This window comes from Heptranchias perlo, chromosome 6 (assembly GCF_035084215.1).
Source record: "Heptranchias perlo isolate sHepPer1 chromosome 6, sHepPer1.hap1, whole genome shotgun sequence".
In the NCBI taxonomy this organism is placed as follows: Eukaryota; Metazoa; Chordata; class Chondrichthyes; order Hexanchiformes; family Hexanchidae; genus Heptranchias; species Heptranchias perlo.
Window position 1 is genome coordinate 73,719,576 of NC_090330.1, and position 16,690 is coordinate 73,736,265.

At 45.7% G+C, this 16,690-nt stretch overlaps 1 protein-coding gene across 1 annotated transcript in view; it reads left to right on the forward strand.

The window, feature by feature from the left end:
* Window positions 1-275: 275 nt before the first annotated feature.
* myo16 (myosin XVI) overlaps window positions 276-16,690 on the forward strand; it is a 773,985-nt gene continuing 757,570 nt past the window's right edge. The window contains exon 1 of the mRNA XM_067986709.1: window positions 276-451. Coding sequence (XP_067842810.1) covers window positions 424-451 — 28 coding nt within the window. The 5' untranslated portion in view covers window positions 276-423. The remainder of the gene's footprint in view (window positions 452-16,690) is intronic.

Consider the following 16,690-nt stretch of genomic DNA (forward strand, 5'->3'; position numbering starts at 1 on the left):
TATTTAAATTAAGCCTGCTTAACAGTGCTAATTAGTAATCATTTTAAAGCAGTTTGCTCTACTGGCTAGAAGAGCTGCACTGCAGCTTTAAATACCTCAATCCTTGAAGAGTTCAACTGTGCTCCAATTAAATCTTCCCTTTTCCAGAGATGTGGGATTAGGAGTATTGTCAATCATTTGTGCTATAATAGCACGTGCAGTAGTTATGGTTCAAGAGGTTTATCCTGACTCGAGCAGCACGAGTGTTGCAGTGAGCTGCTTGCACCTGCAAGATGCTCGTATCCAATCTCCTTTAAATAATGTATATTGAGGTAAACAAAACACCGTGGTTGGGACACTGAGTGATGCATTTTTCGGTCATGGATGCTGCATCGTGGGAGAATATTGGAACCTGTAAGGTGACAACATTTTGAACTGGAAAAAATGTCCCATTACCATTTCATTAAATGCTGTAAGTAGCAATGCTAACCTTTCTAGTCACCAAATGATCATTGTGTTTTATATATGTTATATTTTAATTTTTGGCGTCTATGAAAACAGCTTGTTTGATAGTTTCAGTGACTGTGTTCTGGGAGCAGAAAGGGTTTAGTACAAAATGTTTTAACAGCTAAATAGCAAAATAATTCAGCATGTTGTATTTAATCTTTACTGTTGTCTTCAGTGCTTTTTCATGTTTAATATCATTTGTGGTTAGCATAGTTTTATTTTTTTATGCCCAGGATAGCTAAAAATGTGATATTACGATACTGCTGTGATTGTAAGAAATCTTCAATAATTTGTTTTCAGGCATTCTATTTAAGAGTTTTTTTTAACCTTTCTGATATTTTTCATTCAAAATCATAGATTATAATTTAATCTTGTGGAGATTTTCTTTTGGATTTTAAAGTGGATTCCCTCAAATTAATGTTCAATCTCTTTGTTTCTCGGTTTAACCAAATAAATTGTGGCTCTAGAATAAAATGTTTTCCAAGAATTTGGTCCACTTCATTACTGATCATACCATAGACTAACTTAAAATGAGAATATTTGGCTTGCATTAATCCAGCTTTATCTCTGTGACCTGTATTTGTTATTTTTTCATGATATTTTGATGGCTCACATTTTAATTTTCAGTTGTGGCTGACTTATTGCCACATATTGCCAGATGTGGGTTGAATTAATGTCAAGTTGCAAAATAAATCTAAGCTGCACTCTCAGTGAGCCTCCAAACTAATCATTTAGTACTGCGAAGTTTGAAGAGTCCTTTATAAAAAGGATATTTCTTAAAAAAAACTGACTAGTAGAAATGTGCAACCAGCAATTATTTTTGAAAAGAAGCTATTTTCTTGAAAGGCCCTTTGATGTTAACACAATGACACCGAAGCTCATGCTGTTGTACATAAGGCAATGTTGCTAACTCGGCTGGGAATTGTAGCCCGCTAGGTCAGATCGAGAATCTGTGTGGTGTTCTGCAGATGAATAAAAATATAAAGGGGTGTAACCAGAGCAAGACACAAAACAGCTTTTAATAAGTAGGTATTTTCTTCAAAATAGACCGGAGTTGATGGCAAGTACTGTTTATTAATCTAGTCACATCGAAGAGCACTTGGGGGGGTAAAAAGCATCTATAAGTGGGATTTTATAGGAGGATGCTGTGTGGAACATGTTCAGAATTTCTGTTAAGTACAGGCAGAGGGAGTTGCTTCCAGGAATACTGAAACAGTAGGAGGTTCACTCGCTCTATGAAGGTAAATGGTGGCACTGCAGACTAAATCCCTGTTACCAGAACTCAGTAGGCATTAAAGCAGTACAATAGGAAAATTGTATGAGTTCCGTCATTTTTTAAAATTTTGAATAACTGCTTTTACCTGTCTGTAGTTAGGTATCTATGGGTTAATATGAATGCTTTACAAATGTGGATGGTTAGCCTGTTGTTGGCATATAAATCTAGTAACTAAAAAACTGTTAACCATTGGTATATCATTTAGTGGTAGATAGGCCATGAATAAATAAAAATAAAATATGCTGTGAAACATAATACAGCAGTATCAAATTGAAGGAATTTGTGTTATAAACTAAACATAGCAACATTTGTAAAAGTAAAATTCTTCGATAGAACCTAGCTTCCTCTTCACTTTTGAGATTCATTCATATATCTGAAGAATTTTTAAGGTAATTTACAAGGTAGACTACCAGATGTTACACAGTGCTGTTTCCAGTGTGTAACATTGTAATTGTATCAAGTACGATTCATGTCACACTGGTTTATTAATGAGAAATGTAGCAGTAAAATTATTAACAGCAAAACTGTCAGGGGTGAGAGCTAGCACTGAAGACATGTTTCTTAATGACCAACTTCATTTGGATCACGGTAGTTACCCCTGGCTGTTTAGGCTATTATCCACATCTTTTAAAGTCTATATGTCTCCTGCTCCCTATCACATTCCCACTTCCGAAACATAACACCCCTTAAAAACTATAAAATAGTCCATGGACAATGTAAAGAATTCAAGAAATGAACATACAAGCCACTTAAAAAAATCTCAGAGGCAAACATCAAAAGAGAAAATGTTACTGTGCCTCATGCTTATTTAGCTTAATGTTGAACACAAATTTTATGATAAACTGCAATAGAATTTCTAAATCAAAATACGACAAGGTTTCCCCTTATTCAATGGAGACTGCAAATTAAGAAATGCTGAGTCCAGTGTTTTAATATTGTGAATATTGAATATTGCCTGACATTTATCTATAATGTGCACTGATTACCATTTCCTAGTAAACAACCGCCGATCATCACTCAATAAGTTGCAGTGAATATGTTCCAGTTGTGAATCTGGTCTTTGGTATCCTCTGTAAACTTGCACTTAGCACACTCAAAATGAACAAAAAAGGCAATAACCCATCACCTCAAACTTCTCCATATATTTTCTAACGTGTAATGGATGGCGCAGATAGATTGTGTCACAGAGAAGACACTAAACTTCATCAAAGAAAGAAGTAAGCCCAAAATGAGAAGAGATCAAGGTGAAGACACCAGACAAGGTACAAAGGAGCAAATGAAATAGATAAGAAGCTGATAAGGCAAAGAAAAGAAATGAATAAAAATGCAGGAAGATGGAAACCAGAGTAGAAACACAGAATGGAGTTTTTTGTTTCTAAATTGTAAAAGCACTCTCAGAAGAATAGATACAAATATGACATTATAAAGGATAAAAGACTTGACATTATAAAAATTTGTCTGAGAATGAAGGCATTAAACTATATGGAAAAAATATTACAAGAGCCTGTAGACACTGACATCCCCATTGTGGGAAAATCTAGCCGGCTACATAGGACAGAAGGAGCCTCTATCCATCGAAGCAGAAGTCGACGGGGCATCAAGAAGCAGAAACCAGAGGTCACATAAGCAAAATGATTACACTGGGAGAAGTGAAAGACTAAGAAAAAGGTGACGGAGAGGACAGCCGGATTATATGAGGAAGCAGACAGGAATGCCATCGGACTGACATGAGCAACAGCACATGACAAACAACACTGACACGGGGACATGCACTGATCATCTAACCTTAGACATGCAGGTGACATTCATCAAATCTACAGCACCGAAACTAGCCATTTGTTCCAACTGGTCTATGCCCCAGGTATGGATGATGTCCGAGACAAAATGATTAAATGGAGCAGGAAATTAAATGATCTGCATGAGCACATGGGCAACAGGCGAATTACCAGCTGAATGAAAAATACCCAAGATGAGAGACAGAGGAGCATGTATTCACTACAGAACAATAATACTCATCTCACATGCCAGCAAAATGTTGCTAGTAGTCATCAGAACTAGAGTTGTGTGCAAGGTAGAGAAAGAAATTTCAAACATGCTGGCTTTAGAGTAGGTCTCAAACCTGAAAGTGATCTTGAACAGGTCATGGGAATTCGACCACACTTTGCTTCATAGTAATTGAAAAGGCTTTTGATTCAGCTAAATATGGAACACTACAGAAGACAATGGAACAGATGGGGGTCTCCAAACACACCATAAGGCTTGTCAAGAATCTTTATAACAAACAAAGTGAGACCATGAGAACACCCATGGAACTCACAGAAGAATTCAAGATAGATAAAGGCATCTGACAGGAATCTTTCTCCCCATCTGTTCGTTATTTATTTTGAGATGATTATGAGGATAATCCTCAGATTTTCAAGGAGGTATATAAGTTAAAGGTTTGCAGATGATGTTTTACTAATTGCTGAAAATAAGAGAGAACTACTTGAACTAGCGAACAAGCCAGGCATCATGGATGGCCGAGTGGGTGCGTTGGAGGCGGGTAGGCTCCTAAAATGGCGGAATCCCGCAGCGGGTTCGGAGCCTGGCTCCAACCCGCTGACTTCCGGGTTCCCCAGTGACACGTTCGAGTGCGTGCGCAGCTCCCGAATGCGGGACTCCCACCGGCAATTAAAGCCGGCGGGAGGCTGCTTTAGATAGTTAGTCAGATAGTTGAGGTACTTGACAGACCTCATTGACTGGAAATTTTGGCAGGGGTGCAATTTTGAAGGATCCTCAGCATGTTTCCCATGCTGTGGGAAACATTCCCTGTTGGAGCAGACGTGTTTCAGCCAGCAGGAGATGCGAAGGATTATTTGATAGGTGGGGAGAAAATGTCATTTATTGCAGCAGGGCACTCTGTCACTTCAGACAAAGTTTTGGCTGCAATACCTTTGTCTTTCCACTCAAAATTTTTAATTTATACCCTAAACTCTGCTGTGCAAACACTTTGTGGACCCCCTCAAACTCATACCGTCAGGATGGGGAGCGCCATAACTGCATTCATCAATTCATCCGAAGACGAGCAACATCACCAGCCTCGCCAGGCACGCCGTCCACCTCTGCCACATGGAGCTCCACAACACAGTGCTGCGCCACAGGCACCTGCACAAATTAGTCATGCAACTACACATACACCCACTGTAGAGTGACCCAATGGGTGGCATCAAGTGTGGGTGTTCATGGTGAACCTCATGAAAGGGACTTATTACACAAGCCAGTCAAGAATGGCCAAGACATGACAGTAGTGGTGACAATAATAATATTTAATGTGCCATTAACAAAAATCAAATATAAATAAAAAAACATGACAAACCGTCAAACCCCCTTGTGCATCCCCTTTGTGCTCACAAAACCTTCGCCTTACACTTACGAGTACTCCTACCTGGTGCTTCCCCTGTGGCTGCAGCAGAGGTAGTGGCAGGTTGCTCGTTCATGCCCTGACCGATTAGATGTTTTGGGCCTACGCCATCTGGGTTTTGGTGCCCGTGAGGGCCCCACCAAAGACTGCTCCACCTGCACCTGTGCAGGGGCAGACTCGGCCACCTGGAGAGGAGGCAGCATTGCGGGTACTGGTTGAGAGGGGGGGCAACAGGTGAGATGAGGGGGCGCTTTGAGTGGCATCCCCACTTCCATGTCCCCTTTCACCATCATCCCTCTCCTGGGCCAGGCCCACATCACTCCTACCACCATGCTGGACGACAGTTTGGAGGACATGTGTGAAGCCTTGTAAGGCCAGTGCTAGTGTATCTGCCTGCCTGTTTAAGGCGGCAGAAAGTTGCTCACCCTGAGTCCAAAGGGCCGTTGTCAGGGCCTCAATGGACTCATTGGTGAGCCGTGCATGAAGCTCGATAGAGGCTAGCCTTCCTTCCATCGCAGACATTCCCGCACTTGCCCGCAACACTATCTCAGAGATGCCCTCACATCCCTGTGACAGTATCTCAGAGATTCCCTCATGTATCTGTGCCACCATTTCACTCATGCAGGAGTTGGACTCCTCCATCCTCCTCGTGATTGTGGAGAGTGCGCGTGGCACTTGTTCCAGCAACTTGCAAATGCGCTGCTGCCCCTCGATCATTCTCGTTTTCATGGATGGCCCCCAGGGTTCAGCATCTGTGACCACCTGAGCAGAGCCTGGAGAATAGTGCTCCCACCGACGCGGACTCTACACAACTGCCCCTGCCACCAGTATCTGCTCGTGCTCACATGTGTGTGGTTACTCACCATGTGCAACCCCAACTAAGTGACGAAAGGGACCCACCGAGGTGTGTGTATCTGTGCTGGTGGATGGCTCACTCAGATGTGATGGTGTCCCCTCAGAGGCTGGCAGTTCCTCTGAGGAATCGCCCTCCGCCATCACGGAGGTCGCTGAAGGCCCTGTAAAACAGAAGGCAATATTAAGCATGATGACAGATGTTGAGGTGCTTAAGATAGCAAGGCATGTTAACATCATTTGCTATTGTGAGTGTTGAATTTTAAAGTTCTGTCACCAGCCATTTGTCGGGTGGCAGTCTCGGCGTCCCCGACCGACAGGTACTCGAGGGCGCGGCTCAGTTCCAGAGCCTCCTGCTCCGTATCTGTGAGGACGACCAGATGTTGCGGCCCCGCTCCGGTCTTCGCCCTCTCCCGTGCATTCTGCGCTCTCTTCTCCTGTAAGGGGAGAAAGTAGAGAGGCATGAGTGAGGGATGGTGGCGTGGCCAATCACTGAATGCATTGGTTTGGGTGAGGCTGACCGTGAAAGAGATGCATCAGAGGGGGAGTATGAGACAGAGCCATGACATTGTATAAGGATTGGGTTGAGTGGTAGTGGTGGGATGAGCACTGGGGAGGTGAGTAAGTGCAGGTAAGTTGAGGATGAGTTTTGAGTGGGTGTGAGAAGTGATGTGATAGAGTAGTGTTGGCAGTGCAGGAGGAGTTGTGGGGTGGGGGTGGTGATGTGGAAGACAGATTGTAGGAGAATGAGTAAGTGTACTCACTTTTGGCTGACCTAGTTAGGTCATTGAAGCGCTTCCCGCACTGTATCCATGTGTGGGAGAAGTTGCTGCTGCTGGTGACCTCCGTCCGCTGGGTAGAAATTATCCCTCCTCCTCCTCACCCCATCTGGACCTGGAGTGAGGCATCGGTAAATCTAGGAGCAGCCTTTCCCCGGTCTGCTCCATTGTGTAATTTTGGGTGTTTGTTCCAGGAGCAGCATTGGAGGACTGCCCCTTTAAATAGGGCTCTTCCAGCTGACAGCCTGTGATGCGGCTGCGCAGTCCACCCGCTGCGTAGGTTGACGACGGGAAACCCAGAAGCCAGTGTAAGTGCCTTCAATTTACCCGCGATCGCGTGGGGAATGGACCGATTTCACTTGGCGGGTTACCCATGCGCCCAGTCGCCCCCCTCCCCCGCTGCCATCCCGCCTCCCTGGTAATATCGGGGCCCATAATTCAGTAATGAACTCAAATAAAACACAAGGGAGGGGTAATTTTTACTGCGCTGCATGGGTAGCAACTGATGAAGCAGATAACTGACACATTGTAGAACCTGCCTGATTTTCATCCCATTAATAATTGGAGTGGAAAGACGTTTAAATGGAGAAAGGTGGCTTGTAGTCACTCTGGGTATTGATTAATATCTAACTGATTCCACATTAGAAAGACTAAAGCCACAATTTTAACTGAGGGTGAGCATCGGACGCGCTCTGGTCTGCCGACATGAGGTCCAAGCCATTTTAACTCCTGGGCCTCATTTAAATATACCAGGCCCAACTCCTGCCTGAACCCTGCATCAAATACGTCAAGCTGGCAGGCAGGAGTCAGGCGGGTGAGGCAGTAGGCCAAGGCCGGGGGCCCGTGGAAATGGTCCCCAGCCGCCAGGAGTGTGGTTGGGGTGGGGGGTAGGGCTTGGAGGAGCACTCCTGCTTCTAATGGTCCACAAGGAAAACTTTTTTATGAAGATTACCTTTTCAGCTGTTTTCTGGGCCTACTGCTCCTTCACACCAGGTGCCAAGCTCACGACACAAAGTTAAAATAGCACGAGAGTCTTATTGACCTCATCAGATCCTGATTTTTGCATTTTAATAAGGTCGCCACCTTCAAAACCTGGGATCTAAAATGCTGGCATGAGTACAGCACCAAGCCAGAGAGCAGGACTCTATTTTAATCGCAGCGCGCACCCTATTCTTGTTGGGCATGGGGGGGGGGGGGGGCGGGTTGGGAGGTTAAATGGGATGTTTTATTGGGTTAAAACACTTTTCTTTTATCTCTAGAGTTGGCACTTGAAACTACCCCAGACTAAAGGAATGAAAGCCTCTTCCCTCTGCCAGCTGAAAAGATCTTAAATTAAATAGTCATTAGCAGTCTCAATACAATTCCTAATGGGTGTGAGTCTATAGTACAGAAGTGCTCATCATATTGCACCAATTGACATTGTGTTGGCAATCTCACTCAGCCAAGCTGGACATATGGCGCGTGTGAGAATGAATGTCGCACTGGTACATCTGGGGGAGTTCTCATGTGGCTAGGGTTAAGGCAAATTGTTGGGGAAAAGTAGATAAAGCCCTATTCTGTGTGAGTGTTTGATTGCAATATCTGTTGCCTAAGTAGAAAAGTATTGTATTTGCCAAGCACTGACATCCCTCACTTTGACTAGGACAAAAATGATTATGAAAAAGGGATACAAAGTCTACAATAAAAACAATGCCTGCACACCTAGAACTCCCTAACTAACAGCACTGTGAGAGCATCATCACCACACGGACTGCAGAGGATCAAGAAGAAGGCCCACCATCATCTTCTCAAGGGCAACTAGAGATGGGCAATAAATGCCAGCCTTGCCAGCGACGCCCACACCCCAAGAATGATTAAAAAAGCACAAATTATTTCACTGTGTTGTACCAAAGGTTTTTGCTTAGAATTTTTTGAAGTGACTAGTAGTTTCCATAATACACCAATTAATATTTATTTCTGAATAAAATTATATCCACATGTGGTTTGGAAGATGCCACCCAACTGATACCCGTGCTTTGACCCTAATATGGGGGTAGTTGATTAAAAATATGTAAAAGAAACAGACACATGAGTTCAAGACCAAACCACCAATGAACAAGGTTAAAGGAACTTGATATAAAGGTCACATGTAACTGTAGAGCCTGAAGGAAAGACAGCTTGGTCTAATGAATCAATATTAGATATTAAGTTACATTTTGTAAATGAAAAATAACCAAGATGGAATCTATCCAATTGGGCTGTTCTGCAAAAATATTAATACTGTACACAGGTTTGGTGTGATGATTTCACATGAGTCAATCCCCACTCATTAGACTCTTGCAGACTTACTAATGAAATGCCTATAGAGCCATTCAAAATGTCAGTCATTCCTATTAACACTTTGGGTGTTAAATTAGGCCGTGTAGCGTTGTTTCGGCGCTATGCGGTCTCTCGAGGTGCCAAGATGGTATCTTGGGTGCACATGCATGTGCCCAGCGTGACGTGCGCCGGACGCCATCTTGGTATCGGAGTTAGCCCATGCACTAGTACCGAAAGCCAGAAGCATGCAAAGTAGGGAGGAAATGCATGAAATCAGTGTGCAACACTGATTTAAAGTGATAGACACCATTTTGGACCTTAACGCTCAACTCAACGCACAGTCTTAACCACGCACACCTAAACGTGTCTTACATGGCCTGGACGACCACCCCACCAGTACTATTTAAAGGGACCATGCAGGATTTACAGGTTAGTTGCTGGATTATTGCTTCTGGCTGCTGGTGGAAGAGGAAGTGTTTTTTGAAGTGTCGAAAACTTAATTACCTATTATACACAATGCATTAACTCCAAACACTTAATTCAAACAAGTAAGAATTTATTAAGAAACTTGTACAAGTTGGAAGTGTACCTCAATCAAAGGTTGAGACTACGACTTCAATTCGAACAAAGGAAGCGGTTATCTTTTATACACTTAATTCAGTAATGTCTGTCTATCATTGAATATGGGCGTACATGTACACTCTCAGTGGTCAAGTGGTTAGTCAATCAAAAATAGGGAACCCACCCTCTGGATTCCATAGCTCATTCCTGCTTTGGCACGTGGGCTTTACAGGCATGAGAGAACACTACCTCCCTAAATTCCCAGCTGGTTAATCAGTAAGGCTGAAGTCAGAATCAAGGCTACATGGCCTCTCAAGAAGCTGTATTCTCATTATATTATAAGCCAGCAATATCCTTATCTACACGGGGGGAGGCCAGACAGTACCAAGCACCTGGACAGCCAACTTAATTATCAACGTACTAAGGACAATTGTGTCTTTCTGTGAGTGTGTATGAAATTGTAACTACCCTATGTATGGGAGTCAAGGAGTTAACATTGGTCAAATACCCATCATGCTTTTCTTTTTTATGGTCAAGTAACTGTTCACGTATTTCTACATTAATGTGGTCTTTATAGTTTTCAAGCTCCCTATACTTAACCGAGAGTACATTTGGGAGTGGTTTGGCAGGTACTGACTTACAGGTCGGAAAGTTACAACTGTGATTGAACAACATTCCTGGCAACCATGGGCGGTCTGCTAGGACTCCCGCTGGGCATTGAGCAAGACTGGGAGCATGCAGAGAGGCCATGCTTAGCAGGTCAAGCTGCAAGGCGACAGAGGATGAGGAGGCGCAGGGCACTGAGCAGGATGCCCTACCCAATGAGGTCCTTCCAGGACCAATTCTCTTACCTCAACATGAATGAGGAGGATTGCATCCAACGCCTGAGGTTCACCAAGGAAGCTGTGACCGAGATCTGTCAACTGGTGCGGCCACAACTGCAGCCTCAGAGCAGGGCGAGGACAGCATTGCCTGTGGCTGTGACGGTCACTGTGGCACTGAATTTCTGCGGCTCAGGAGCATTCCAGGCCTCTTCTGGCGACATGTGCAACATCTTGCAGCATGCAGTGCATTGCTGCATAAGGGAGGTCACAGACGCACTGTACCATATGAGTAACAGGTTCATCACCTTCCCTCTTGACAGAGACACGAGCGAGCACGGGGGTTCACTCGCATTGCAGGCTTCCCCATGGTGCAGGGTGCAATTAACTGCAGGCACATTGCCCTGCATGACCCGCATATCAACTCGGCCGTCTTTGTCAACCAAAAGGGCTTCCGCTCCCTGAATGTGCAGCTGGTGTGCGACCACACACATTGAATCATGGAGGTCGATGCCCGCTACCCTGGGAGCAGTCACGATGCCTTCGTCATGCGGCAGTCCAATGTGCCAGCTATCTTTCACCCGCCTCGGCAAGTCAAAGACTGGCTACTGGGCGACAAGGGTTATCACCACACGCCGTGGTTCATGATTCCAGTCAGGAATCCACGCACACGTACACACCAGGCTTGTAATGAGAGCCATGCTGCCACACGCAACATCGTGGAGCACACCATAGGCCTCCTCAAACAAAGCTTCTGTTGCCTGAACTGGTCTGGAGGAGCACTGAAGTACTCCACTGAGCTGGTGGGCAGATTCATGGTGGTCTGCTGCATGCTGCACAACCTCGCCATCATGAGGGACTAGCCTTTGCCACCAATGATCGGAGAAGACCCTGAGCTAGAGGTGGAAGAGGAGGAGGCTGAGGAGGAGGAGGGGGACGTGCCGGAAGAGGAAGTGGAGGAAGACGCAAGGGTGCAACAGGGACCACATGCCTTGTCTCCAAGGGCTCTGCGTGCTCGCCTGATCCGTGCCCGCTATCAATAATGTCAACTACATCCCCCAACTCACCAACAGTCCTACACTCCCCACCTTTCCACTCCCACAAGACAATCAAATCGTCCTCCATCTGATTACACGTTGGATTTCCCCCTCAGCTCACTGCACAAATAAAATCCACCACCAAATGCAAATTCAAAGTCACAGTTATCAATGAATAAATGAAATGATGCAAACATAATAGAACTATTCACCCTTGTGCATTCCCTTAGTGCCTGTTGTCCGTGTGCCTTTACCTATCCTAGTGCTTCTACGAGGTGCTTCCCCAGTGGCTGGAGTATGGGTGGTGGGAGGCTACTGGCCTTCAATGGAGGAGCGTGCAGATGGCCTTGGAGGACGACCTCGAGTAGCTCTGGGCCGGGAGGGACCGGCTTTAGACTGCACCATCTCAGCATGGGTTGCAGCAGTCTGGCCTGGCTGGCCGAGAGGCAACAACAGGGGCACTGGGGGAGTGGCAGGGGTGGGAGCAGGTATGCTGTCGTCCTGACTCTCCCGGGGCGGCGCCTCAGCAATCCTGGTGATCAGCTGGAGAACGGGTTGCTGGAGTGCTGTGAGGCCCTGGAAGCTTTGTTCCACAATGGTCCCCAGAGCCATGATACCAGCAGTCTGAGCTTCCATTTCAACTGTCTGATCTGCCATTGCAGCAGTCTGAGCAGCAACCGTAGCTTGCAGACCTTTGATGACATTGATTTGTGCTGCAATGGAAGCTGCGATATCGGCCCTCAGATGCTGCATCATGGTGGGTTCCACAGGTGCGCTGATGGAGGCGACCACCCGTTCCATGTTGGAAAGGATGGGCTCCAAGCTCTGCGAAAAGCCCGGTACCAAGTTGGAGCTGGACTCCTCCATGCCCCTTCTCATTGTGCGCAGGCTTTCTAGCAGGTTTTCCAGTGCCCCAAGCATTTGGTGGTGTACGCCCATCAGCCGTCTAATGTAGCCTGGCCCATCGAAGTCCTTATCTGACTCCTCTGCCACAAAACTAGTGAGCGACCTCGCCCTCCGGCGAGCTGGCACCTGTGGTATCCGTTCCCCCCACCCCGGCTCCTGCACACTTGTGCCCCGTGTCTCACCACGTGCAGATCCCTCCTCTAACCTAACCTCTAAAGGACGCGCAGTGTCAGTCTCTGAGCTGGTGGAAGCAAGTGTCAGTTCGAGTTACGATGTGGCTTCAGTGTCCCCCTCCTCCTCCTCCTCCTCCTCCTCCTCGGACGGTGCCGCCACATGTTCTTGGGTATCTGCAATGACAAAGGGAAAAAGGTTGAGTTGTGGAGTGGGGAGAGGAGCAAGTAAGAGGTGTGTGCCGACAGCGTCTGCAGCACGTGAGTCAGAAAAGATTATGGGAGGAAGGAGATGTGGGAAACGAGAAGGAGCATTAGATATGCAGAGACCCCCTTCATCGGGACCTCCAGCGTGTGCATGGGTGCAGTGATGGCCTACCCAATGATCCAAAGCACTGTCTCCTCTGGGGGGGTCGGACGTGTAAGCGTTCCCATCCACCCTCAGATCTCTCCTGCTACCGGCGTTATGCGCCACCTTCTCCTACAAGACAGAGGACTGCGTGTCAGTGAGTATCCTGCAAAGTGTGTGAGTGATGTGCCTGTCGTGGTTGAATAGCTGCCAGTGTGTGTGACCTGTGATTGGTGGTTGTGTGGCCTGCAAGTGTGGTACTATATGTGGGTGAAATGCAGCATGCCGAGTGCAGCATTGCGTATGGATGGGCAGTGTTTGTAGGTGGGTGGATGACTGGGGCTGTGTTGCGTGGAGCAGAAGTGCAGGTGGAAGGATTTGCCACTTGACACTTGCATTCACTCACCTTGTCCACTCGTGTCAAATCACTGAACTTCTTTCGGCACTGCACCCACGTGCGCGGTGCAATGCTCATGACATTCACTTCCTGTGCCAGAGCCTGCCAATGTCTGTGAAGCTGCAGTCTGGAGGGTCTCCTGCCATCCTGCGGGTACATGTTAGCCCTCCTTTCGTCCACCCCTTCCACCAGGGCCTTCAGTGCATCATCCGAGAAGCATGGGGCCCTCTCTTGCGCCGGTCCTGCCATCCTTGCGGCCATCTTTCCCTCCTCCTAGTGGACTGTGCATGTCCCATTTAAAATGTTCACCTGCACCTTTAAGAAGTGCCTGAAAATGGGCCCTATCGATTTTTTTTCCCCCTTTCTCTTTCTCAAATTGCATTGCTCTCAGCTGATACAGTTAAGATGTAACTGCAGTAATTGCCAATGTAAGGCCATTGGAAGAAAAAACTCAAAGCTAGAAGTAACTGTTGTCAAAATTAATGGACAAAGACATAACACATTCACATGATATTCTTATGCCCACTATAATAATGGAGGCATTATCCTGTTTATTTTAAATGGATTAACACCCCTACTAAAACAGTAGAATGTCATACGAGCATGTTAAGGGTTTGTCCAATAACACTGGCAAAATTAACTAGGTTACAGTGGCAAACCTATCGCAATGAATAGAACTGGAATTACTATTCTGTATTGAGATCACTGGAGAAAGTCACATTTAATGACAAGTGGAGTGAGTATTGACACCACTGTGTCAGCCAATGAGTTTGAGGTGGGGAGGGACTTAAGGCAGACAGAGTCTATTTACTCAGCAAAGTCTATTTAAACAGAGGGCGCTACATTGGGCTGTGTAGCGCCCGTTGTTTTGGCATTACACGGCCTCTCTGACATCTTGGATGCGCAGGCACGTTTCCAGCATGATGTGCGCCGGACGCCATCTTGGTATAGGAGTTAGCGCAGAAGCAGATAACGAACACTGGAATCATATAGTGTCGGGAGAAAATGGCTTCAATCAGTGTACAACGCTGATTTAAAGTGATAGATACCATTTTGGGAGTTAACGCTCAACTCAAGGTACAGTCTTAACCCCAACCATCTGAACGTGTCTTCGAGTGCCTGGAGGACCCTCCACCGGCGCTATTTAAAGGGACCATACAGGATTTACAGGTTAGTAGCTGGATTATTGCTTCTGGCTGCCAAGACACTTGTAACTGTTTTTGGAGGTCTCCTAGACTTCAATACTAGGATGCGGGAACATAGCCTAACATTTAGAGCTAGGACGTGCAGGAGTGAAGTTTTCAAAATGCTTCTACACGCAAAGGGTGGGAGACGTTTGGAACGCTCTTCTGCAGACGGCAGTTGATGCTAGCTCACTTGTGAATGTTAAATTTGAGATTGATAGATTTCTGTGAACCAAGGTTATAAAGGCATGCTGGGCTAAGGCGGGTATATGGAGTTAGGTCACAGGTCCACCATGATCCCATTGAATGGTGGAACAGGCTCGAGGGATTAAATGCCACTGTCACTTGCTGCATCCTGATATGTGCCACCTTCTCCTGCAAGAAAGTGGGACGTGTGTCTGGGTGATTTGCCTGTCATGGTTGAATAGCTAGTGTGTGCGGCCTGTGAGTTGCGGGTGGGTGGCTTGAAACAGTAGTAATGTGTAAGGGTGAGAGGAAGCATCTGGTTGGAAGTGTTGAGTACTGATGGAAAGAGTTTGTTGGTATGTGGGTGATGGGCAGTGTAGTTGGTAGGAGATGCCACTAGACAGTTGACCTCACTCACCTTGACCACTCATGTCAAAGTATTGAACTTCTTCCTGCACTGCATCCATGTTCATGATGCTGGTACCAACTCAGATCGGCAGATTGGTGAGGTCTGGCATGCAGATTGGAGGATATGGGATTTAATAGTGTGCAACCTTTATTCAATGTTTTAACATAACTGTGTTATCATAGGGATGGGGCCTGCATCTGTGTTTTACGTGTGCGACGTCTGATCTCCGTACAGACAGTAGACTGTTATTTTCAGCAAATAAAAGATACCAGCTACCTTTAAGGGATTTCCAGGAAACATCCTCCCTTTAAGAGATTGAGTTCCCCCTGGTGGTGGAAAGTGCGAATTGCATTGATTCCACATGCAAGGCCCAGAATGGAATGTTGATTGAAGGTAAGTCCTCAGTTGGGCCAAAACTTGTGTCCTGCCTGTGCAGGGGTCATTGGGCTCGGGGAAATAGCACATCACGCTACCTATGCCCAAAAACGGCTTCTATCCAATCTTTATCCCCCAGAGTCTCTACGAACTACAGCAAGCAGAACGCATGACCGAAACTACAGCAGTCTCTCGATAAAAGCAGGATTATTTCTCTAGCAGTGAGTGGAGGATAGTTACATAATACAAATTATGTGTGTAAAATCAATCCCAGTCACTTACACTAGGCGTGATTGACAACGAATTACTCAATCATCTCTATTCTGACCGGGGCTTGTGGTGTCACTATATGCAGCCTATCACAAGCAGCTCCCATTTCAAATAGGTTACTGCCAGAGCTGATATGATGACAATCGGAAAATCTTGGCTCCTGTTTCTATACCGGAACAGGACAATGGTCTGTTTCTGTGCAACAGTAAAGAACAAAAATCTCAAGACCACTGTGAAATCATCACATTGTAAAAAAACAAATGAAGGTACTTTACCCACATATGTTAAGGTTCAAGGCACATTTCAGGAAGGTTCACCTGAATTATATTTGGCTTCACCTGAACAATAAAATCTCCCTTTTATCTAAACTTAAATGTAACTACATGTTTCTTACTTTACATTGCAATAACAGCTGCCTCACATATCTGTATCAGTATTAGTGAGGTCAATGGAAATTTGCTAGGCTTATTTTAAGAGTTTTACAATATTTACAAAAGACACTGGGGTGCTGCATGATAGGTTCCCTCCAGCATTGAGCTGGGCGCTGATTTTAAATCTTGTTGATGTCCCAATGGGCTAGTTGGTAAATACATAGCTCAATGTGGAACAGAGCCATACAGATCAGGAAGGTTCCAAGTTCAATCTTGGTGTCAGCCATGGCTCAATTGTAGCATTCTTGCCTCTGAGTCAGAACGGTTGTGGGTTCATAATCCCACTCTAGAGACTTGAGCACAAAATCTAGCCTGATACTCCAGTGCAGCATTGAGGGGATGCTGCACTGTCAGAGGTGCGACTTTTGAATGAGAGGTTAAACCGAGGTCCCGTCTGCCCTCTTAGTTGGATGATAAAGCTCCCATGGCACTATTTTGAAGAAGAGCAGGGGAGTTCTCCCCGGTTTCCTGGTCAATATTATCCCTTAACCAATATCACTAAA